General features: G+C 38.3%; 1 protein-coding gene across 1 annotated transcript; it reads left to right on the plus strand.

Moving 5' to 3' along the window:
- Positions 1 to 1,503: 1,503 nt before the first annotated feature.
- Positions 1,504 to 25,492, plus strand: ABCD3 (ATP binding cassette subfamily D member 3; the record flags this gene model as incomplete). The annotated part of the gene is made up of 23 exons (XM_079535504.1): positions 1,504 to 1,619; positions 11,718 to 11,754; positions 12,496 to 12,594; positions 12,814 to 12,902; positions 14,084 to 14,153; positions 15,019 to 15,116; positions 15,768 to 15,891; positions 16,306 to 16,362; positions 17,261 to 17,403; positions 17,713 to 17,782; positions 19,141 to 19,210; positions 19,319 to 19,416; positions 19,496 to 19,587; positions 20,082 to 20,170; positions 20,252 to 20,324; positions 21,218 to 21,281; positions 21,714 to 21,791; positions 21,883 to 21,948; positions 22,045 to 22,134; positions 22,348 to 22,467; positions 22,878 to 22,982; positions 24,653 to 24,709; positions 25,415 to 25,492. The coding sequence occupies 23 exons, from the start codon at positions 1,504 to 1,506 to the stop codon at positions 25,490 to 25,492; spliced, it is 1,983 nt and encodes a 660-aa protein (XP_079391630.1).
- Positions 25,493 to 25,521: the final 29 nt, after the last annotated feature.

The following is a 25,521-nucleotide window of genomic DNA, read 5'->3' on the forward strand; positions in this document are numbered from 1 at the left end:
ATGAGACAAGTTTCCTAGAAGATGGCAGGCATTTGTGAAATTATTTAAAACAAGGTAGAAGATGAATGAAATACAGGATGTGGTACTGGGTAAACTCAAAAAGCAGGGTAAGGACAGAAGATAAATGTAGCAGAGCACAAGTCATGCAAACAACAAAGGTCAGCGTGGCCTAAATAGATGGACATTGTGTGTACACAGTGTTGGGCTATATTTGAAAGATGGTTCAGTGGAAGGGTACAACCAACCTAAGTTCATGGAGGGAAAAGGATCTGTAAAAACTCTCAATACTACAGTGCTCTTGATCCCAGCACAGACAGAGATGAAAAGTGGCAGAGATGAAAACTGTACCTCAAAGAAAATTTCTAGACTTTCATTTTCATAATGATTTGCATATATGACATTTTATTTGATGAGAATATTACTGATTTTTAGCTTTTCGGATTTACCTACTGTCAAAATATCTGAAACCTGAAACAAAATAAAAAACCCAACAAACACCCACCAAGACAGGGCCCTCAACTCTGGGCAATGCAGAAAGCAAAATTTTGATACACAGTAAATTTCATAATGTTTTGCGACTCTGACGTATATTTTCCAGAGGATCAGAATACACATGGGTTAGTTTACATCCATGTACCGATGCTTTAAAGCACAGAGATTACCAAACCATCCGAGACACACAAGTCAGTGCCAGAGAACTAGATCGAACAGCCCTTTCTCCAGCGCTCTAGAACATGCGAACAACTTGTTCTGAGACCCCAGCGTCGGCACCAAGAGACAAACTTGCCCCAGGTGCGACGACAGTGATGCCGGCCCGGGTGCTTGCGCTGGGACAGGAAAAGCACCTACGAGTAGAACAGGTTCCGCGGGGGCGGGCCGTGCGGCTATGCCCCGGCAGGGGAGGCTTTTCTATACTCACACTGGCAACATGTTCCTCTCTGTTGAAAGTTAAGCTTGGCAGCTCCTCTCAGGGCCCTAAAAGAAAGACAGTATGGCAAAACTGACATGAAAGTCTTCCTGGAAGGGTTATTTCGCGCTGCCTTTATCCGTGTACGACAGTGGGAACTCACACGGGCGTACAGCTGCGCAACGAGCCGCACACGCACAGTCAGAAGCCGCCAGGCCAAGGTGCCAGAGGGAGAAGACGGGAGCCGGGCACGCCGCACCCTCGCGGCCCCTCAGAGGCGCTCTCCCGTCAGCCCACCCGTCCCCTTTCGTCCGCTGCTCGCGGGGCGGTGCGGGGCTACCGCTGCGGGGACACGGGAGAGAGCGCCGCCCGCCGCCCTGCAGCGCTGCCCGTTGCGCGAGCTGCCGCCCCTCCGCTCCCGAGGCGAGCCCCAGCGCGGCGCCGACAGCGCCCGCCGGCAGACAGACGGACGGACGGCCGGCCTCCCCCCGGCCGGCAGAGGCGAGGCCGGGCGCGCCACGCCCCTCATCCCGGCATTCCCTGCGCCCGCTCGCCACGGCTCGGCTCGGCTGCGGCTCTGCGGCTGCACTCGCGCCATGGCTGCCTACAGCAAATATCTCACCGTGCGCCATTCCGCCATTGTCGGCGGCACGGCCGCCGCCTGCGCGCTGCTCTGCCTGCTCAACAAGCGGCGGGCCGCGGCCCAGCACGGGTGAGCCGGGCGGGGCGCGGCGCGAAGGGCCGGGGGCGAGCGGCGGTGGTGCGCGGGGCCGGGCGGGACGGAGCGGGGCCCAGAGGCCGGGCCCGGGGCTCTCCCTGCCGTGGGGCTCGCTGCCTCCGACCCTCGGGACCGCGTCCTGGGGAGGGGGCGGCATCCGCCGCCCCTGCTTGTGGAGCCGCGGCACGCCCCGGCTCCGCTGCTCGAATTGTATTCGCTTTCTTAGCTTTCCCATCTGCGAGCTCGAGCTGAGAAAAGTTAAATGTTTAGGTTTGTCCTGTCTGTAGGGGTAATAACGGGCGCGGGTTATTATGGTGCCCGCCGACAGCTGTAGCAGAGATAGCGCCTGCTTGGGTTACCTGTGAGGGCGGCCCACCTGTGTGTGTGTGCTGGGACGGGAGTCTACTGACCCCTGAGGAGCACTCGGGTACCAGGACGTGAGATGGGTGGAGAAGGTGCTCCACGCTCAGCCCTTGCGTGGTGCTGGCAGATCTGTGGATCTCAGTTGCCGGCCGTGTGCTGAAGACCTGGCTGTACAGTTAGATATCGTGTAATTGCTATAACCCCAGCCTGGTGCTAAACACAGATGGTGAAATGGACTTGCTCAATAGACTTAAGCAATTGCATAGCTGTAGTTAAGCAATGGCCTAGTGTTATTTTACCTAATTCCTTTCATGCAGGTGATATCTTCACAAGTTTCTGAAGTTAGGTAACTTTGTCATATAACATACATAAAACGTGAGCAACACAGGGCTTCTTGGAATTTGTTATGTTATGTTATTTGCATGGGAGTGGAAACAAGATCCTGAACTGTTGATGATGGTTTGTTCTTCTGTCCAATTCATTGGAAAGGGTGATATTTTCCAGTTATCTCTGCTGAATTTAGTTCAAACACCTTCTGTAAAAAGCTGAGAAGCTGTATAGATGAGCTTGAAAGTGGTAAGTTGAGAGGGTTACTACAAGACTTTCCTACTTAGTGTATTGTAATGCTGTCTATAAGAAAGACTGGGCCAGGCAGACATTCTAGGAGAATCTAAGTTTGTACTTCAGATTGAATGTGCTTTTGAAGTGAACCTTTTAATTGTCCACACTTTCCTTGCTTTCTCTTTGTTGAGGAGTTCTGGGTTATGTTTGGTTTAGAGCATGCCTTCAGCTGTAGATTGAGGTCCAATGTAGTTTTGAAGTACACTTGATATACTCCTGAAATACATATAATGTGGGTCCTGGGTTGTCCCTGAACTGTGTTGTAGGTTTCTTGATGTTCATCTGCTGGACTCAACAAGAACAGTGCCTTGAGAGTGAGAGTTGAGAGTGAATGTAATGAAACTGAATTCTAGCTTAAATGTTGAAAATTGTATTTGGATTGTATTCCTCCTGTAGGAATCATGATTTTTGCTACATACAGTGTTAAAAATCTGAGTTATTTGTACATATTAGGTGACCATGCACTATTATGTTATTGTCTGCTGTAAAGTGGAGATGATTCACACATTTAGCAGTTGAATGGAGTTGAGGTGGTCTGACCTAATATGACCTATACCTTTTTCCTCTATCTATACTACAGTTATCCTCCTACCTCTTTGTTACTGCCTCTGTAATCTGCCTCTCTTATGCTGTTTTGCTTTCTCAAATCTATCTAGAAATGCAGTTTCTAAAATAAGTACCATGTTGCTAGCTAGTTTGTACCTATGCAACTACTGCTTTAGGCTTTTGAGGTGCTTTGTTGCATAGCTCTTAATACTGCTGTTATGCTGGGGCTGTGAATTCCAAACTCTACATCCACCATTCAGTTGTTTCATAGCCAGCTATGCTGTCCTTTTTTTGAGGGTGATATTTGCTCATCGGTCCTCCTTCTTTTCTCCACATTTTCCTTGTGAGGCAAACCTTGCCAGGAGCATTATAAAATGCTGCCTATCAAGAAGAGGCAGTAAGCAAGTTACACTGCCTACACCACAGAAGCAACCACATATTACTGTTGCCTCATCCTCTTTTAGTCTTGTTAGTTTAAGTGTCTTTCATTTCCTAATGCTTTGTTGCTAATGTAAATTATAGCATACTTTTGGAAAGGACTGTCACTGTGCCAGATTTTTATATTCCATCATACTTGTGCTGGTATACAATACAGACATACAATACTGACAATACAAATAAATCTGCGTGGAATAATAGTTAAAAATTTCTAAGGCCTGGCATGCCATCTAATTTTTGTGTTCACTTTGGAAAGATGGAGAAAAGTTGGCTGTCCTGAATTTTACTTTTCTGTAAGGAGAAGAATTTTTTTGTCAATCTAGATAATCTAGATTGTGGCATATTTGCAGCTTGAGGCTAACTGAAGTGTGTCAGTAATGGCAAACTGTAGTGTTATGTATGTGAATGTCTTTGTTTACTTTAGTATGTAATGTGTGAAAATGTTGTCTTGTGTGTGTCACATGAATTTCAGCTTCTTGAATTCTGGAAGGTGAAATTGATTGATGTATATCAATATTGTGGACTTGAGTGGAGACTAGCATTTTGCTGTGGACGTGCAAAATGCATAGGCAGAACTTACTGTCAGTGTATTTCCTTACACGTATTTCTATCTCATGCTGATATACTATTATATCATGTTTCCCTGATATAAATGTCTTTTTTTAAATGTCTACTGGAATGCTGTGGTGGTTCTATATTACTGCTGCCCAAAATTGAGAAGTAAAACAAGATAAAATGCAAATTAAAAAAAGCAACATAAGTGACTGCCAAACATAGCAAGTCAAGTGTTTGTTTGTTGAATGTGTAACACCACAAAACAGACTTGCCTTACACAGACTTCTGAGATTTTGTGTGTTACTTTTGATAGGGAATAGTCAGCTATAGAAACTACTGTAGGAGGAAGAGACAACTCTCATTTCTGCTGTCAGGCAATAGGTTCGAAGTCCAGTACAACTCATATCAAGTAGTGAGGTATGAATAATTAAGCTGGATGTTACACTAGCCTACCTTAGTAGGTCAAAGATCATGTAATTAGTGTTAGTTGGCTTAGTCACAGCTGTTCTTCTGTAGGACCTATTACATTGCTCATCAGTTTTGCAGAGCTGAGAGGCTGTATCTCTTGCAGTTGACAATAAATTTTAACTACTAATTTCTAAAATCCCCCAAAATAGCCCAGTACATAACTGCTGGCTTGTAGTAAGAAGCTCAGTGGTATTCCACATTGCTTTCTGTGCTTTAGTCAAGGCAGTAAAAATGCCCTGTTTTTCCATTTGTGTTGCTCTTCTCAAAATCAAGTCTGTTTCCTTGGAAAACATTTTATTACTTGGGAGGGAGGAAGTTGTTACATGTAAATGCAATAATGACCTGAGCTGTGGTGTTTGGAGTGCTTTTATAGTGGAAAAAAATATTGTCCTGTTTGGGAAACTACTTAATTCTGTGTATATAGTAGAGGAGAAACCAATCATGACTTTAATTTATCAGGAGCAATTGTTACAAGTATAAAGGATTTCAGCGCTGACGGGTTTTTTGACCACTGAAAAACTCACTTCCATTTAGGGAAATCACTCACAAAAATCTGCATTAAAGACCAGTGATTCTGTTCCCTCCACTCCCTCTATTGAGCGTTGGAGAAAAATTTGAAGAACAGAAGAAAGAAGGAAGGAAGACCAACGGAGGTCCAATCAAGTAGTCTTTGTACTTTGTCCTCTTTCTGCTGAAACGACAGCAAAAAGTTTAATGCCCAAGACCTTGGGCAAATGTCAGTGAGCAAGATCTGAAAAGGCTGGTTTTTGGAGCTGGTGTTTTCTTTTCAGTAATACACAGTACTGAAATAGGACTACTCAAATAATCTGTAGCATTTTCCTAACTGACTCTGTGTTCTGGTGCATTATGAGTACTATTTGGCTGTATGTAAACACATACAGCAATATTTCCTTTTAATATCTGCTGTTACTATGGGATAGCAATTTGTTGCTAGGAATTACTATTTTAATTGAATGCAGATGGCTTCAGATTTACTGAGAATGCATGAATGTAATTTGTAGTTTATATTTTTTGTGACATTAAAGAAACCAACCCAACCAGGGACTGAAACAGCTGTAGCAGTTTGGTTCATGTAAACTTTTTTCTTCTTTAAACACAGACTGTAAGCTCATATTGGATACTGACAGTCAAAAAAAATGGTAGATAATGAAATAGGGTTATACACAGTATAGGACTGACTGAAAAAGGAAGGAAAAAGGAAAATCTATGCTGTATAATGCTTAAAGTAAGATGAAGTTATTTTTCATTTGCAGAAGTCTAACCCCACGTTTTATGAGCTTTGTCTTACATGTTAGACATCACTGCCTAGAACAAGAAGCTTAAGATTTGGTTGCTTTAGAAATAAAACCTTAGTGGGTGGTACGTAAATGAGCTGGTTGTTTGTGGCTCTTTCACTCTAGTGGAAATTGTTCCTTAGTCTCTTTGTAGTTGGAAGCGAAGTACTTGCACAGATGGAGAGCGTATTTGGATTATTTTCAAAAAGTATTGAACACATACAGGTTTCTGCTGGAGAAGGGACCTGAAAGGAGTTTGGAGCGACGAGATTAGGGAATGAGAATAAGCTGAATATAGTAGGAACTTTTAGTATACGGAAGGTGACAAGATGTTTAGAATCTGGTCCTAGATGCACTTGCCTTCCCCTATCACCCAGTACATCCATTAAAATCCAAGTGAATGCTGGTGTATAGAAACTTAATTTTGTATATGTTAAACCTTTGAAATCCAAGTGATTTCTCCCCCTTTTTTGAAGAAAAAAAAAAAAATGCTTAAAGGAAGAAAAATATTTGCCTGGAGCTTCAGAGATTGGATTGGTCCAAAGTGAGGAGTTGATGCAATGAATGTCAAGCAGGCTTTTGCACAGGTCAGCTTAGGTGATGTGTGACTGCTGCACTTTGCTGTCACTGGGCTTTTCAGCCTTCTTCCTCTCAGGGAGTGGAAGTTGGTGTGTGTCAGGACTGCCCTTGAACTTGACAGTGATTCATGTAAGTAAACTGGAACTGATAAAAACTTGTTCAAACATTACGAAATCTAATACAGAAGTTAAAACCTAGTGAGTGACACCTGTAACTTAAAACAAGTCTTGCTTTTTGTTATTCAGTGTTTTTTTGCACTGAAGATATTATTCCCTTTCTTATTCCTTCTTTCATTAGGCTCTGAAGATGTGTGTGTGAGGTCCATGCTTGGTACTTTGTTCCAGTGTGGAGATGCCAAGACTGACTAAAAAGGTTGAAACTGCATTGCAGCAGATGGCTAGGTTGCTTCCATGCACGTGGAAGCTTTAAAGAGAACCTGTGCTGCACAATGGAGAAGCTAAAGAAACTATCAAGAAAGATTAGGCAGCGACAACATGGTGCTCTGAACCAGAACGTGAATGTGACTGATCAGTCCATTGCTTGCCACTTCTGTGTTAACATGAAAAACAAAACAATTCACCAAAACATACAGATAGGATTACTAGAAGATGTATCTAAAATCTGACCTTGTAGGGGGGAAAAAAAAAGCCTCCCTGAGGCTCAGAAAAGCTGTCTTCAGCTGGAGGGCAAGGAGACAGGAGGAACTGGGTGACTCAGGCCTTCTCCTCGAGTTCAGACTGCGTTTGTTTTGGGCCTGGGTAGTTAACTTGTGGCTTCTCTTTTATTAAGTTGCTGAAAATGGCTGTTTTCTAAGCCAGGATCTAGTGCATGAGTGTGTGACAGTGTGAAGCAGGGTTTTTTTTCATGTTGCAGGAAGGAGAACAAAATCTTTTTCCTCTGGTGTAGCTGAGGGAGAGTGGCAGCTTCATCTTAGGCCAGACCGCAAGCTTATGGAAAAACAACAGCTTTAGCCTTTTGTCTTACTCTGTTACTGAGATGCAGGCTTACACTGAAACTGAGATTTTCCTCTAAAACAGTACTGCTTTGTTGCCTTCTGAAGTGCTTCTAGAAGCTTTCTGAGCGTTAGTGGCGCAGCAGTCAGAGCTCAGCTTCCAGTCCCTAGCTGCCTGTGACCTTTCAATCCCTTTCTGGGTCATCTGAATGCCTTCTCTCACGTTATTTTTGGTTGTGCTGCAACTAGTTGCCGATGTTGAGCCAAGAAAATTGTTCCCTTCATTTCTGTGTGCTCTGAGGGTGCACTGTATAAATGTGCATCCTTTTGGATTGTGCCTGCTGCCCTTGACCAAAAGTAACTGTGCTGTTGCTCTCTTGCTCTGCGCTGGGTATGCAGTGTGGAGCTGTCTGGCAGTGATTACACTGGGAGGTACACACTGTGTTTCTCAATACAGCTGTTAGTCCCTCCCACCATAAGTCTCTGCAATTGTACTCCATCTTTAGTTGTTTGAATTACATTGTCTTTGCTGTGTCAGAGTGTGACTGAAAATGGACTGAAAATTGCACCTGTATTCATGCAAGGGCTGCAAAAAACACACACAAAGATTGCTCAGAGGTAGCAACTGTTTGAAAAGTTCAGTTTCTCTCTATAACAGAACCTCTTCCTTTGTGCTGGGTTTAGCAGAAGCCAGATATCCTATAGAAAGCAGGTAGCATGACCTGAACTTTGTAGCTTCTTTGTAGTTAGTCGCAATATACTGTTTTCAATCTCTGATTTCCACTTTGACTGTCATTAAACTGCAAGACTTACTTATCTCTGTCTTTATCTCTGCAATTTCATGTGGTTACAATCAGCTCAGTGTAGATTGCTTCCATGAAACTAGTGAACTTTAGCCTAGAAGGAGACTGATATTTCAAGAAACTGTAATTCTTTAACTTTCCTGTTTGCTAACAAAAGCACAGAACTACATTTGCCAAGTAGTTCCCTTTATGTAACCAGACTTGATGGTCTCTGGAAAGCTTTTTGCAGTGCTTCTGAAATCACTTTCTTCTGCAGTAATACTGAGAATGATCCTTTGAGCAACCACCATTGTTGCGTGTTTCTTTAAAGAGAATAGTTTTACTGATAAGGGAATGCAGAGGCAAATCCAGCACTGCTTCCTTTCAGCTGTCTGAAAATGGCTCTTGCTTCTGTAGTTGTCATTACCCTAGCCACGTCAGCCTCTGTGTGGACACTATCTAACTAGGTTTCAGTGTCACTCTGTGGTGAAGTGAGAGCAATTGGGCTAAAGGCTGAAAGTAGAGCTTTTCTGCAGTTAGACAGTGGCTGCCTGGGTGATAGTAACACTGACTGAATGGTTGTGAGACAGTGCACTAACCTGAGTTGTATCCATATCTTTTTCTTCCACATCACCAAATCAACCTTCATAGTTCTGGAGCTCCAAAGCCCACTGATGACAGGTGCACTAACTTGAATGAAGTGCCTTGTAGTGCAAACTGGAGAGTGGGGTGTGTGGGTTAAGTAATCTCTCAAATGAACACCGCAGTAAAAACCAGCCTGTTTCTGTTCCCAGCAGCCCATACTCGTGCTGCTCAGACTAAAGCATGCCCCCATACCAGGAAAAGTGCAATAGAGGAACTGGGCAGCATGTAGCAGTCACCCTTCCAGCACTAAGGGCTGTGCTGCTCTAGCATTAGGTAAAGTCTGAAATAACGGGGAGCTGAATTGGCTCATATGTTGGAGTTTTCTGCTGCAACCAGATAGTCTTGCTGTATTCTTGCTGACTAACTGAGGATGTTATTTAGTCTTTACACTCAGTGAGAATGCAACCACAATTCTCACACAAACCTCTACAATAGGATAATGGAGTTTGGAGTAGTGCCAGCAGGTAGCAGCCTGAGAAAGTGGGACTTCTGAGAAGGAAACTGCCTGGAACAGAATGCAGAGGAGTTACAGTGGAGTCTTTTGTTGCAAGCAAAACAGTTTTACTTCTGGAAATGACACTGGACTAATTTTGTTAATGTTGAGAGCAACTTGGATCTCTTGAGCCCTAGTTGTTCTGCATCTCAGTAACCTGTAGTTAGTCTGTGGTTGCTTAATTTCTAGTGGAGGTATTAGACTTGTTGGAGCATGCGTGATTTCTTTTCTTTGGAAGAAAAGCATCATTACAGCTCCATTTTCATTTACAAATATGTAATTTTTTATCTTAATCTTTGTTTCTGTGATTCTGTGATTACTCTGTGAATACAAATACAAATTAAATGCAAGTTCACAAATATGGCTGTTTCTGAACAGTTGTTTTTCTTTAGTGGATAATCAGTTTCATGCGAATTCAATTCCTTCACCTACTGAATTTCTACAGTTACTGTAGGAGAAATGTATTAAATACTTCAGGTATTCAGCTGGACCTCGTATTCTTAATATAGTACTATTTTGATATATTAGTATCTGATCATTTTAAAGCAGCAGTAGCTGTATATTGAGTGCTGTGATTTCAAACTTTGGCAGACCTTGAAGTTACAAAGGTAGGAGTTATTGTAGGATATCTTGAAGAGCAGCATGCTTTTATTTTGCACTTCTGCAATTCATGAATCATGCAGGAAGATAGCCACTTAGTTTGATCAGTTATTAACTCATAAGAGTAATGCTTTTTTCTTTCTCCCAAACCAGATGTGGCCATGCTCCTAAACTGATCCTTACTTTAGGCCTTTTTTTTTCTTTTTTTTTTTTTTTTTTTTTTGCCTTAATAGGTCTTTTGTACTTTGAAAAATTAGATGTATCAAGAAGGAGAGAAATTTCTTGTGGCAGCAGTAGGTCGCTCCTGCATCACCAGGCTGTAGTCTCTACCTAAATTATTTCTTAGACTCTGCGTGCTGTTACCATTTCCAAATGTTTCCTTTGTGTTACATCTCTTCTGAACTTTTATTATTTCTCACTGGTCTGCCCTCTACTGTGTGTCATGTTCTTTACTCTGTATTTTGCACAAGTAGTAACAGGAGATTTTTACCTTCTCCTTTTGAGCTTGTGCTTCACCATTACCTTTAATTAAGCTCTTCTTAAGCTGGCATCTCTTCCTTCTCACTTTCTGGTCTCCTTTTTTCATGTTCTTCTGCTGCCCTGCCTCTTCCTTCTTTGTAATTAAGTTGTTTTGCTTCATTGGTCAATGACATTGAGGTCTTCCCAATCACCATAAATTAGACGTTTTGTCCTAGGTACCTCCTTTGCAGCACTTAAAAGCACAGGTGTGAGATGATGCTGATAAAGTTGTGGATAAGTGTTTACAGGGCAGTGTCTGCACTTTTGGGGGAGTTGGAGGCAGAAGGAGCAGTGCCTTGCTTACTCTCTGCTTCCCTGGGATTTCCTACCTACTGGCTTGAAACTGTTATTGTAGTTGGGCCTGCTGTAAATACTTTTATTATGATGTTGGAGAAATATTACAATTTGGTGTGGATGGCTGTCACTTTTAAACTACATAAATGTGTAAACTCTCCCACTGTTTTCACACGCTTATTCGATGTTCAGAAAGAAAGACAAACTGTAACTGTCTTAAATGCCAGCTTGCTTTTTTAAAGGGCAAAGACAATACTTCTGTGTTCTTGGGTGATTGTTGGTAAGTGTTTTTCCTCTAACCCTTTTGAAAATGAGGGGAGGAAAGAAAGGACAGAATGAAAAATGAAAACCAGAGCACACCTGTGCAAAGCCTTAGTTTCACAGGATCTTCTTCCCGTGCAGCACAGGCTATTAAGCAAATAATCTTTATGAATAGCATAATGAGTTATTTGAAAGTCAAATATCTTGCGAAACAAATCTGTTTGGCTTATGTGGACAGTGTGAAATTGAAGTTGGTCTGCTGAAGCTGCATTCAAGTAGTTTCACTTGTGGTCACTGGAGCCTTGTAGCCAGGCCTACTAAGTTTTTTTTGTTTGTTTGTTTGTTTGTTTGTTTTTGTTTTTTTTGTTTTTTTTTTTAGAGATGTAGAAACAGTGGGAGTTGGTGGTGCAAAACACAAGGTGAAGCAGAACTCAAGAGATAAGAGGGAGGCTTAATCTCCCTGTATGAAACCAAATTGTAGAATGGATAACTTTTCATGTAACGGCGTAAAATTAGCAAGTAAGTTTGATACAAAAGGTATTCCTGCTGTGAGGACGCTATGCTGCTTTGTAATAGGTGGTAGAGATGTAATCTACAGATTTTCTGTTTGTCTCCCATGTGTAGAGATCAAGACAAATGCATGTTAATAAAAAGTGAAATACTTTTATTTTTCTTTTACAGTAGAAGAAGTGGAAAACAAGCCTTGCAGAGCAATGAGGTAATTATTTCTTCATGTTATATATATTTAATAATTGTAAGTGCTATTGATCCTTTTTTTGCTTTCTGTCCCATAATTGCAGCTTTGGTTTGGACCCAGTGATGAGTATGATGCAAGTGTAGTTTGAATGACACCTTCAGACTTGTAATGGTGAAACAAATGGAAGAATCAGAGTAATCGCATATAACTGAAGTTTTTGTTAGTGCTTGATGTGTGCCATATGCTTTTTCATCTCTTTGTGCATCGTGAACGTTTAAGGACTAGTTCTCTAAGTTTGATCGTACTCTTAGCAATAAAGAGCTACCAGTAGAGTTCAAGCAATCAATGGTCTAGAGAAGCAATGGGATGTGGCCTTAGGAATACTGGCAGATGATGTCTTCCAGAGACAAGCAACTTCGAGATGGCAAAATGCTTTATAACTTGTTTTAATATTTGTTTTATATTACATTTGTTTTAATGCTTGAACTAATGATTTTGTATCATGGCAACTATTTCCTATTGCACCTTGTTCTGATAGCTTAGTTCCTACTTAAGATTTCTGTTAGCTGTTAATGCATGCGATCCCAATTCCTACATTTCTTTTAACTTGTATGAGCAAGTCTTAAAACTGGAAGGAAAAATTGCAAAAAACTGTGGAAGGAAGATAGATGTAAGTAATGCAGCTAGGGAGAATATCACACCATCTAAACATGCTTTACAGAAATCTCTCTTTTGTTGTTCTTCTTGTTCTATGTGGAGCAGAAAGAGGGAAAGAAGGAGCGAGCGATGGTGGACAGGTTGTTTATTGCAAGGATATGTCGAATCCTGAAAATAATGGTCCCTAGAGCACTTTGTAAGGAGGTAAGCATTGCCTTGAGTAACAAAGACAAATGGGTGTTTTTGGAGTTGTTTTCTCTTCTAATATACCTTGCTAGAATAGGGCAAAATTGTAGTGCGTACTTTAAAATGGCAAAAAAACACGTAAATATAAAAAGCTACATCCACTTTCAGTTATTAGAGTGCTAAAATATGATGACTTTTATCCATTGTTTAACTATTATATATCCATTTCTGTTCTAGACAGGTTATTTGCTACTTATTGCTGTAATGCTGGTAGTCCGCACATATTGTGATATTTGGATGATTCAAAATGGAACAGTCATTGAAAGGTATCTATTAACTGCTTATTTTAAAATATTTTTCTTACTTTTAGCAGGGGAGGGTAGTTTAATTCAGACACTTATTGCATATTATTGTGCCCGAGTAACTGGCATAGTCATAATTTCATAGCTCCTATTATTTTGAAAAGGAGAAAAAAAAATTATTGTTCTGCTCTTGGACACTATTTTTAAATCAAATGTACCTCTTGGTAAATGATTTTGCAGTCATATTTTGTACATTGACAACTCTAAGTCTTGTGGTGATCTGAATGTCCAGGGAGGTGCTTTAGAATGGTTATGTGATGGTCCTGCAACAAATGAAGTCAATGTACAGGTGACTGCATAGCAGAACTTGGGGGCATTAGAACTAGAGGTGTAAAGTAAGTTTTGAATAGAATCAGAAATATGTAGTTCTGTTAAATTACAGATATTTTGTTCCCATAATACAATTGTAAAGAAAGATAATAGGGGGGCTATTCAAGATGATCCTTTAAAACTTACTGCTGCTGTTCTGGTGTTTAAAAACTGCTGCACTTGGTAACATAGGCAGTCACATACTCTGCTAATTTTCCATAGTTGCTGCAACAGTGAAGCTACTGTGCTATGCTGTTGCTGTGTTTTTCCTGTTTGCTTCAGAATTGGTGAACTGTTAGTCTTTTTAGTTGCTCATTTGCAATATTTCCAAATAAATGTAGCTTCTCATCAGCAACATTTTTTTTTTTAATTGGTTATAAATCAAATTGGTTCATCTTTAAGATGTAATAAAATTCTAATACTGATATGGTTCTATCTTCATATTGCTTTGTCTTTTCAGCTAGAAAATTCAGATTCTATTCTTTTGAAACTGTCAGCCAGCTGGTAGCAATAATATTTTGGCTGTCCAGCTTATCTGTTATATTAGCACCTCTGATCTTGTAATGTCGAGAACATGTAAGGAAGTTCAACGGCAGTAGTTATATCTTTATATCAGAGGATAATTTTGTTTTGTTACTAGTGGGAGATAAGAATTCTCCTGATGCATATTTTACTTGAGTTTGTCATTCTTGATCCTACAGCTACAAACCGCTGGTCTTCGCTGTGAGTTTTTTTTTTTTTCCTCTGCTGTGTGATCCACTGACAGTTTCTCCATTTGAATACTACCAGATTATAGTTTCTCTTGTAAATAACTCTTAGCTTATGGCTGTTTGCAGTGCTATCATTGGTCGCAGCAGAAAAGATTTCAAGAAATACTTGTTCAACTTCATTGCCGCAATGCCTGCCGTAAGTGCTTTTCTTGGATTTGAGATATTTCCTGCTATAAGAATGGCACAAATGAAAATTTGAGGAAAAGATTTCAAATGGGTGTCTCAGAGTCTGTGGGGAGTAGTTGCTTTATGTGAAGGTCTGTATTGAACAGATTTAATTTTCTGGCTTCAGTATGTGAGAGACTATTGGCACATTTCTGCGTACTTGCTGACTTTGCTCTTACGTTTAGTTTTTCAGGTTGGTTTTGTTTGTGGTAGTTTTGGCTAACTGCACAGTATGGCACCTGTAGGACTGCCTAGTCTCGTTCTGTGAATGGGGTGATGTTTAGCAATGCAGTTTTAGAATTTTCTGATACAATCGAAGAACTCTTTTCAGTTTTCTAGCTTTAAATTTCTTACAACTCTTTTCTAAGACTTGGGTTTTTTTCCATTGACTTTTCCTTCAGCTTTCGAAAATCTGACTCCTGCTAGATTAAAAAAAAAAAAAAAAAGACAACACAATTGTTACTACCTAATAAATAATCTAGCTGTTATATGGTAGGCATAATAGTGAATCAGTCATTAGGGCACTATGGCCACATTAAAGGGTGGCTCTCTTAGTTTAGCAGAAAAGCTAAAGATTTGTTGTCTGAATGTTGGTTAATGTTAGATCTTCTGATGTGATGAGTATCACAGAGAACTGGAGTTGTCAAAAATGTAAATGAAAACTTAATCAGTAATTGTGTGGACACCATATATTTGGTTTTAAGTAAGTTAAACAGTATTACTGACTTCCAGAGGACAATTCCCCTACTTTAAAGTGTTTGCACAAGCTGTGCTGCAGATGAATTGAGGTATATTGAATCTTGTTATCTAAATATTGAAATACTGTCTCTTTCTAGATCTCTTTAGTAAATAACTTCTTGAAATATGGTCTAAATGAATTGAAACTCTGCTTCCGAGTAAGGCTCACCAGATACCTCTATGAGGAATATCTCAAGTGAGTAACACCTTGTTAATGTCCAGTGTTTTTAAAAACTGAATTGATCCAAATTGAAACAAATCAGTTTAAGGCCATAGTAAGAAATTAGCAAGATGCTTAGTAGTTACATTATTTAGAAAAGACTTCTGATTGCATTTAGCATTGAAAAGGATGAGTGGTTCATCCAGGTTGTATATGGCAACAGGTGCGAAGATGGCAGAGTTGGCTCAAATGGACAAAAAAAAAAAAAAAAAGGCTTTTATTAATAGGTGAGCTCTCAAGTCCTTCAGTTGCTCTTGTTTGGTGCTAATAATCTACTGGCTGGATTGGATGTATGAATTTGAGTAGCTTCTTACATTCTTCTGCACTAAATTTAGGTTGTCAGATGTGCTGTTGAGATGATCACAAAGATCTTCTAACTCAAAATGCAGCACCAGAGCGTAGAGCAGTGTGGGACTGAGATTCAGCAAGGGTGATGTTCTGGAGCATAAACATTAGAGTTGATGTGGATCTGTTCTTGCAGAAGTATAAACAGTGTTGACTCCATGCAGTCATTTAATGTCTGCGTTGTTTTCCCCTTATTGCACGATGTAAGGAATTTCCAATTATTTGAGATCATAAGGTTATGATATCTCTTTTTTCTGCCTCTTAACCACTGTTTTGTTACAGGGCTTATACATACTACAAAATGGGAAATCTGGACAACAGAATAGCTAACCCAGATCAACTCCTTACACAGGATGTGGAAAAATTCTGTAACAGTGTAGTGGACCTGTACTCAAACCTTAGCAAGGTAAACTTTTTTATAGAGAACTTTGAGTTATAGATGTGGTTAAAAAAAAAAAATTGTTTAAGCTATTATGGTAATATCTTTTTTCCTCTGCAGTTTCCATAACCTCTGCTAAAACCCTGTGATAGGTTGTAAAATTTTTCCTTAAATTTTATTTAAAGAACGTAATGCTCTTTTTAAACAGGTAAGCAGGGATGTGTGTGTACTTTCTCAGCTAGTTAGATTTCAGAAGAAGAATAACTGCTTATTCATAGTTAAATAGAAATACTACTATGGCTAGGGAGGTGTGGCTGAGCGCATCTTCCTTTGTTTCATGTATGAAACTTTGTTTTTTGATGCAATGAGGTAAAATCACAATTATATATTCATATTATGCTGATATTCTAATGTTTTGTTTCCTCTATGCTTGTGTTACAGCCCTTCTTGGATATAGTTTTGTATATCTTCAAGCTAACAAGTGCAATAGGAGCTCAGGTAACTTGAGTGTTTTCTACATAAATAAGTTCTATTCCTTTGGTTCTAGCATTGTATCTGGAGTCTGAGAAGAATGTTAGATCTTAATCATAGTTTGATCCATTATTTCAGAGGATATACTAAAATTTGCTTTAATACTTAGTGTTTTATAAACTTCAGTTCTTTTTGTCTTGAGGCAAGCAAGATAAAAGCTCTCAAGCTTAAAGAGGATAGGTTTAGAGGTTTAGGTTAACCCTGAGCAACCTGATTGATCTTTGATGTTGCTGTTTGTCACATAGGAGTTGGACTAGATGACCTTTAAAGGTCCCTTCCAGCTCTAAGATTTCTATGATTCTGTGGTCTAAAAAGCAGAATTTGCAGGCACTCAGCTATCACAAAGCATAAGTTCTTTGTTTTCTTTTGGCTGTTGCTTGGGAATTCCCTTTGGAACAGTGCCCTTTCTAATTGCTCTTATCTTGCGCGTCTGGCTTTTAAGGGAAAAATTAGTTTTCCTGTTTCTTTGTAACCTGTATAAAGAGGAGCCATTCCTCGGGTGGAAATGAAGGAGAGAAGATAGGAAGGATTTAGGAAACTGAGTGAAACAAGTAAGCAAAATGGGAGATGTAGATTTTTCTCTGGATGATGGTAAAAATTTGAGTAGAGAGCTGGGAGGGAGAATTACATCCCTAAACATGGAATTAGGAGCAAGAAGATCATGCTGGCTGCATGAAAGAGGAGCAGCACGAAAGGGACTGTAAGGGGATGCTAATACAGACATGTGGAAAGAGAGAATCAAGGATGTCAAGGATTTAATGCTTTCTGTGCGTTTTGGATATAGATGTTGCAGTTTCCATTGGATTGTAAACCTTGGTTGCAAACCATTGGATTGAAAATTTTTATTCCCTTTTGATATTTACAGGGTCCAGCTAGCATGATGGCATACTTGATTGTGTCAGGGTTTTTCCTTACGCGTTTAAGGAGACCAATTGGCAAGATGACTATCATAGAACAAAAATATGAAGGGGAGTACAGATACGTCAACTCACGGCTTATTACAAACAGGTATAGATTTACTTGGTTAGCAAGATAGAAGTGACAAAATAATTCTGTGGCGTAAATAGAGGCTGGATGTTAAAATATATTCTGAAAGACACTATCGGTTCTGAGTCTTCACATCTTTATGCAGATCATGTAATCATTTCTATTTGCATTGTATTCCTAATTTAAAAGAACTGCTGTATACGTCGTAGTTGTTCGAGGGCAAAAACTCCTATTTCAGACAAAAAGAACAGTCTGTTTTATAGTTGACTCTTTCAGATTGTCATTTAAAAAAAAAAAAATGAAGTTTCCTTCTTTGTCTTTTTTTTAAAGTGAAGAAATTGCTTTCTATAATGGAAATTTGAGAGAAAAACAGACTATTCACAGAACCTTCCGTAAACTGGTAAGACTTCTAAAAACACTTTAAGCAAAACTTTGATTATTTTCTCATCATGATTCGAGTTTATCTTTTTTTTCCTTGACATTCTTTTGAACCTTTCTCCAGTTTTATTTCTTCAGAAAAGGGCTTATCTAACACTGTTTCCATTAAGTTCATTTTCTTGAAACAGCTGATTTTTGTACTAGCAATATTAAAATCAGCTCAATTATGACCAGCTTTGTGTCAAAGAATTTTTGCATAGTAGTTAGTACTATAATTTCAGCTAAAATAATTATTCTAATGTAACTGTATTGCATAAACTGACTTTGAGGTTCTGGTCAAAAGAAAGATATTGTGTAGTACAGAAATGGATAATATCTTGGATTTTTGTAATATATATCTCTTGAGAAGTTGTCATACACAGGTTTCTCTAAGAACATTCTGAATAATTAATAAACAAATGAACTACATTGAAAGATTTGTTTCTTATTTTGGTTCAGTATAACTGTATGCAGTTGTATATGCAAAAATAGAGTGGAATGAAAGTGGAGACTGCAAAGAAAAAGCTGAGAAATAGAAATGTCCTAAAATGTGTGTCTGCAGAAATATTCATTTGAAACTACTCCTAGTTCTCCTGATTAAGTCTTACTTTGCAATTCAAATGTGGTTTAACTCTTCAACACTGATTTTTGTCTGTTCAGCACATTACAAATGAAACACTTCAGTCTTGTCTTCCTTTCTACTTGTGTATGTCTCAGCCTTTGACTTCTTGTGCCTCATGTTTCTTGTTCAGAAACTAAGGGCCTTTTAGTTTATTTTTTTTTTGTATACCATCTTTTTCCTTAATTGTTTCTGTTCTTTGTTTTGCCAACTTTCAACACTTCTGTCCACTTCTCCACCTCTTTTTCCTGCTGCAGAGTTTTATTTCCTTGCTTATTTTGCGCTCTTTAATTTAGAGCTCTTCTAAGCCTTTCCCTTGGTCTTGATGTGTACATTTGTATAAATTAAACTGAGTTGGTGTTTATGCTGTTACTATCATCAGATTATAAATCTGTTTTTAGAATAAAATCAGGATGTAGTTTTGACTGAATGGTCTTTCTCTTGCTGTTCAACTCCTTTTTACTCACCACCGTTACTGACCCCTTTCTATGCTTAATTTCAGGTGTAGATTTTCTTGATTTAGAATGCAGATGTTTGCCAGTAGGGACATTGGTAGTAATTATCACAGTTAGGCTGTAGACTTTGTTAAGGGCTTTTGTGAAAAATACTGAAAAATAACTATACTTGGATTCAAAATTCAAAAAAAAAAATAATAATAATAATAAAACACAGTAAAACAAGGACTGATAAAGTTTGATTTCTTTATTTCTGTAACTTGCCAGGTGGAACACTTACATAACTTCATCCTGTTCCGGTTCTCTATGGGTTTCATTGATACTATCATTGCCAAATGTAAGTGTTCAGTACTAATGGACTGTAATAAATAGCCAGCACTAAATTTTTTTTCTTTTAATTGCTTCAATTAGTATATGGGTTAATATTTACCCTTAAAAACTACAGATCTTGCCACTGTGGTTGGTTACCTGGTTGTTAGTCGTCCATTTTTGAACCTGGCTGATCCTCGTCATCAGAATAGTACCCATGCAGAACTTCTAGAGGTAAGCACAACAGAATTTAAAACAATATATTGAATTTATGTTTTGTTAGTTCATATAAAGAAACTTTATTCTACTCTAGGATTACTACCAAAGTGGAAGAATGTTACTGAGAATGTCTCAAGCTTTGGGTAGAATAGTCCTAGCAGGTCGTGAAATGACGAGATTGGCTGGGTAAGTGTAACACTACTTGCATAAGATGATCTTTCTTGAAGTTATGTTTTTGCTGATTCTCATCTCATTTTAAGAAACAGGTAACTGTAGAATTAAAATGAGCTATTTGCTTTGTTCATGATAGTGTATTCAAAAATTAAAAATATTTTGCACTGGAAACGCTGTATTTGAAGACGTGATATTTGCTTCCACTAAAAAGAAGCAGCGTACAGTTTGAATGGTTAGTTGAAAGGATGTTGGCAGGTACCTGTGAATCAGTTATGTGTTATTTTGCCAAAATGGTTGGAGGTTTGTTTTTCACTTACAATACGTCCTTCACTAAAATATGGAATATCTGACTGCAGTAGGAAAAGGTTCTTACAACCTCAGTGCAATTCTAAACTCTTCACTTCCTGTGCTGATTTGATGAACATTTTATTTTGACTTTTTAATAGAATACTACTCCTCACATAGATTTCTGAAACTTCTAAGGATTATTCATAAGTTTTCTTTAGTTTCACAGCTCGGATTACGGAATTAATGCAGGTTCTGAAAGATTTGAATAGTGGCAAATATCAACGTACCATGGTATCACAGGAAAAAGGTAAATGGGCTGCATGGTGTGCAATACTAGGCATCTCTTCCTAATGCTCCAGTTTCTAATACATTTTTTCTTTTAATTAAGATGCAGATATGAAACAAGCTTTACCTTTAATACCGGGATCTGGCGAAATTATCAACACCGATAACCTTATCAAGTATGTTTTTCAAGTTCCTACACCTTCAGTATTTTTAACGTGGTCTGTTTTTGTAGTCTTCTACCACTGTTTATAGAGCAATACACTTTATTACAATAAGAAATTCCTGCTGTAGCATAGATCACTTATAAACAATTCCCTTTCATTACCATTTAACACTTCTGTTCTGAGAGTCAGTCTTTGTTCTTCAATATTAGCAGGAAACATAATGCTTGTTGTATTCACTTAGCCTTCTTGGTAACATTTCCTGCTGCCTGACCATGCGTTTTTTTTGTTTTTTTTTTTTTTTATTAATGTGTCATCAGTCCTTTAGAAAATATTTTGATAGCATGTTTTGTTCTTTGATATAGTTCAGCTGCAAAAATCAGGAAGAAGTCTATATTCATTTTCAAAGCACTTGTATGCTTTGGTCACTGATGTACTTAAGTAGCAGGTTTTATTTTTTTTGTGGCCTAAAGAACATAGGTGGATGTAGTAGTACTACTGAAACAAAGACACCAAGTAAGGCAGGTTAAGACATTAAATAGCTTCAATCTAGTTAGTGTGGAACTCAGATATGGGAGTATAGGTGGAGGGCAGGAGAAGGAAGTTGGTGATAGAGCTATTTAAAAAAAGCAAGCTAAAACCATAGGATGTTTTGGAGACTAAAGATTTAGAAATATTCAGAAAACAGATACATGAAGAGAACCTTTCAAGAGGTTCAGTAAACACCCAACAAACAAAAACAGTCTTAATTTTCTTCGCTGCTGATTGTTAGAAACTGAGATAATGTACTGAATGAAATACTGCTGAAGTCGTCCCTGTTCCTGAAATCTTTGCCTAAGCATGCAGTGCTAGCTAACTTTAGGCATCTGCTCTCATTTTGATTTATTTTATTCTTAAAATGCAAATAGGTTTGATCATGTTCCATTGGTGACACCTAATGGTGATGTTTTGATCCAAGACCTGAACTTTGAGGTAAGATTGTAAATATCATTCCAATGGTATTGTGCTTCATTTTATACTTTAAAGTGAAAATGGTAAGTGGTCAGAGTTTAAAACAAAACAAAAAAAACAAACAACAAAACAAGAATAAAAACAAGCAAACAAAAATGCTTGTATGATGTGCATATGCAAGAACAAAATTCATGTTTTTCCTTAATTTTGAAAAATAAAGGCAGTAAACTGTTGTTGCAAATAAAGTTTGTTACAAGTATGTTTTTTTTCCAGCTGCAATTGATGCCAAACTAGCTGGAGAAAAGAATTAAGTATTGTTGGAAATTCTTCACTGATGTCAAAATCTGCTACTATGTACAAGCCTACAAGGGCAAGAGTTTGTGTTATCATTTATAGCAGCTTTCAGCAGTACTTTCTCACTACTGTTTTAATGTTTTGTCTTTCCATTTTTAGGTTCGATCTGGTGCAAATGTTCTGGTTTGTGGGCCAAACGGATGTGGGAAGAGCTCACTTTTTCGTGTTCTTGGTGAAGTAAGGAAACTTTCAAATAGATTTGGAAGAATCTGCAACAGAAACACAATTGTAGAACTTTTTTCCTCAAGTTTAAATCTTTTTCTTGTAGTTGTGGCCATTGTTTGGTGGACGTTTAACAAAACCTGTAAGAGGAAAGTTGTTCTATGTTCCTCAGGTGAGATAAAGCACTTTAACAGACAAGTCTTCTCTCTCTTCCTTTGATGACTGTTCCTAAATATTTGACATAACTTATTGTCTGTAACTGTCTCAGAGACCATATATGACTCTTGGAACACTCAGAGATCAAGTTATATACCCAGATACTTTAGAAGATCAGCGAAAGAAAGGGATTTCTGACCAGGTAATAAGTGATTAATGTACTCATATTAAGTGAAACAAATGGTTGTGCTTTAGATTAAAAATACTGATACTATTAAAAACACTACATTTAGTTTGTTTCTAATGTTTATCATGGTTGATGTTACACCTGCATAGTAGGATAACCCTTTATAACTCTTCTAAATATATATATTTTTAAAGTTCACTGAAACTTTATTACTACTTTTCAAAAAAGGTGCTGAAGGAGTACTTGGATAATGTCCAGCTGGGTCAAATCTTGGAGCGTGAAGGAGGCTGGGACAGTGTTCAGGACTGGATGGATGTACTCAGTGGAGGAGAAAAACAGAGAATGGCTGTATGTCTCAAAAGCATAAGTACTTAAAAAATACAGGAAATAAGTTGAAAATGCAATCTGGATTTTAAGCAAATTTTGTGTATTAAATATTGATATTTTACTTAAAGAAGGAAACCCCAAAAAGTCAAGTATCTGAATACAGCAAAAACACATAGTTAAAGAAACAATTACTTTTGCTTGAAATGTAGTAAGAATGTTGAGCTTGTAGCACTCTTTGCGCTTTGATTATGTGAAAGATGATTTTAAAATAATGGTTTTGCAAGTGAAAACAAAAAATCAATGATGTAATGTACAGCTCTCAATTCTCTGGCTGCAGTAAATTTTTGGACATCGATTTTAAGTTTAAATTGTCACAAGGCTGTACTGACTGCAGTCGTGTATCCACATAGTTTCTTTGGTTTGCATTCCAGATGGCAAGACTGTTTTATCATAAGCCCCAGTTTGCAATTCTGGATGAATGCACCAGTGCTGTTAGTGTTGATGTAGAAGGCTACATTTACAACCACTGCCGAAAGGTAAGTCCTTTCCTTTTATTTTTCAATGAATTGTACAAGAAAGCATTCCTGTATTCTCACTGCTTTTAGTGAGTTTCTATTTTAGAAAGACTGGAGATAAAATTGCTAGCTATAGCAGTTGTGTCAGTCCTTAGACAGTGAATACACGTATGTTTCATCACTTTAGTGTAATTATTTCTTCCTGCAGTAATGCCTCATGAATCTCTGTAGTAGAAATGGCCCACTGCTATTTCATTTCTTCTCACTTACTCAGTTCTGTGATTTACATAGCAAATAACCTGGTCCCAGACATTCTGCATGCTTCTATGGTGCCTTGCGGAAAGATAATCTTTTTTCTTTGTTATTTGAGAGGGCCAGGCTGCATCTTCCAACTCCAGATAAGTATTCTTTACTACTTCAGAAAAAAACTTATATTAAGTGCCTAGTATTGTTTCAGACCTAGTGTGGGAGCTCGAATATGTGTTATACAGTGAAGTATTCAGGGTGTGCATGAAGATGTTTCTGGAGGAGAACGCTCAGGGCCTTCACAAATCAGTGCTGTAGAAGAACTTTGGTACTGCCTATCCACTCTTTCTCATTTCTTCTGCTCTTGCATCCCTGAGATTGTATTACTAAGAAAATCTTTGTTTTTTCCTTAGTATTCATCCGTTGTTCATCATGGCTAAGAAAAGCGAAAGAGTTTACTTAGTTTACAAGAGTTATTTGAAATGTACTCCTAAAAACACGTAATTTTTTTCCTCAAATACATCTCTAGAATTGTATCTGTGGTTAAGAGGAAACTTGAAAATAGTATAAGTGGATTCTATCTTATGCCTAGCATAGAATTTATTGGAGGGAGGAAAAAGAATAGCTCAGGGCATGCAAGGTCTCTTTGTGCGTGCTAGGGTTCGATAAGTGTTTTAAAGTCTCTTGGTAATTTAGGTGTACATGTGATACTCTGCATCAGAACTCTCATTAGATGAGGACTGCAGAATAATAGGCATTGTTTCTTGAAGTAATTTTGCCACATAACTATGAATACTGTGAACATTTTGTAAGAACAGTTTAGGGTGTTTTATTTCATTAAGACTGGAACGTCCGCTTGTTTTTAGAATTACTGTTGCCAGGTGACTAACGCATATTGCTGAGAAACAGAGTTCCTATCTAATCTGTCCTTGCAGAAACAAAGAAAATTACCGTTTTATTATTGGAGCCATTTGGTCTTTTATTTGGTACAGCTGCTGGGGATGCATAGTTAACTGAGTTGCAAGGAAGCGAAGGAAAATTGCCTTTAAGTTGTCCCTTACAAAGGTTATAATTAATAGCTTTTGTGGCCTGGGGATTTGTGACTTTTTTTTTTCATGTTTAAGTAGACTATTTTAAATTATCAGCTGTATTTTAGTCACCTGAAGCTTTATCTTCCTTGCCTTATTAATACCAAACGATCTGGAGCAAGAGAATGGTGAAATCAATTGGGAAAGTTGGAACTCTTTTTTTTTTTTTTTTTTTTTTAATTGTAAGTTCTTGCATTAAGGCTACATATTTACACTACTTACTACTACACAGACTGGAAGTGGTCTGGAAGCTTGTTTTTATGAATTTAACTTCATCAGCTGTATCAGGCTGAAAAATAAATACTATCTCTCCATGAGAAAAATGACATTAACTGCCTTATTTCCTTATTCATGTAGGTTGGCATTACTCTCTTCACTGTATCCCACCGGAAGTCACTCTGGAAACATCATGATGTACGTAATCTATCCTTTTACTAAGTATATCTGTAGTTGGTTGAGATTTATTTTGATTTTTCTATTAAATTCAAGATGTTCACATCTTATTTCCTAGTAGGTCACTAGGAAATAATAGTTCTGTTTTATTAAAAGGTTAATTTAATAAAAGGATTATTTCATAATACTGTTGCAGTATTTGAAATATTCTTGCACATCTAATTATGAAAAGTTTTTAGCCTGAAAAAATAACCCTAAGCCAACAGCAAACCAACTTTAATGAGAGTTCAGTAGAAAGTATGGAGAACTTGCTTTCAGAAGATACCTACCTCCTAAACCTGTACATAAATTTCTCTCTAATACATAGACCCAAATTGTGTGTGTGTATAACAGGAAGGGAGGAGGGGTGGATGCTGAATTAATATAGAGGGATGAATGTATGCTTTCAGTACATTGTCACAGCAGACAGAAGATCGACATTCCGTCTGGGTGTGACCTGTAGATTGATGCTTTGTAAAAACAAAATCTGTGTGTGTTTATGTACATTATGCACACACATACTTTTTTCTCCTAGAGGTGATCGAATTTAGTGAAGCACAAGGTGGGAAGCCCTGGCCAGCTGAATTTAAGATTTTACGCTAAAGCTTCTTAAAAATTGTAACTTATTTGTGTGCTTACGGGGTGGTAATTTTTAAGGGATTGATAATGTATGTGTTTTTGTTTCAGTTTTACTTGCGCATGGATGGCAGAGGAAACTATGAATTCAAGAAGATAACTGAAGACACAGTTGAATTTGGATCTTAAAGCTCATAAACTGAACTGCTACAGAGACT

This window comes from Tetrao urogallus (genome assembly GCF_951394365.1).
Source record: "Tetrao urogallus genome assembly, chromosome: 5".
In the NCBI taxonomy this organism is placed as follows: Eukaryota; Metazoa; Chordata; class Aves; order Galliformes; family Phasianidae; genus Tetrao; species Tetrao urogallus.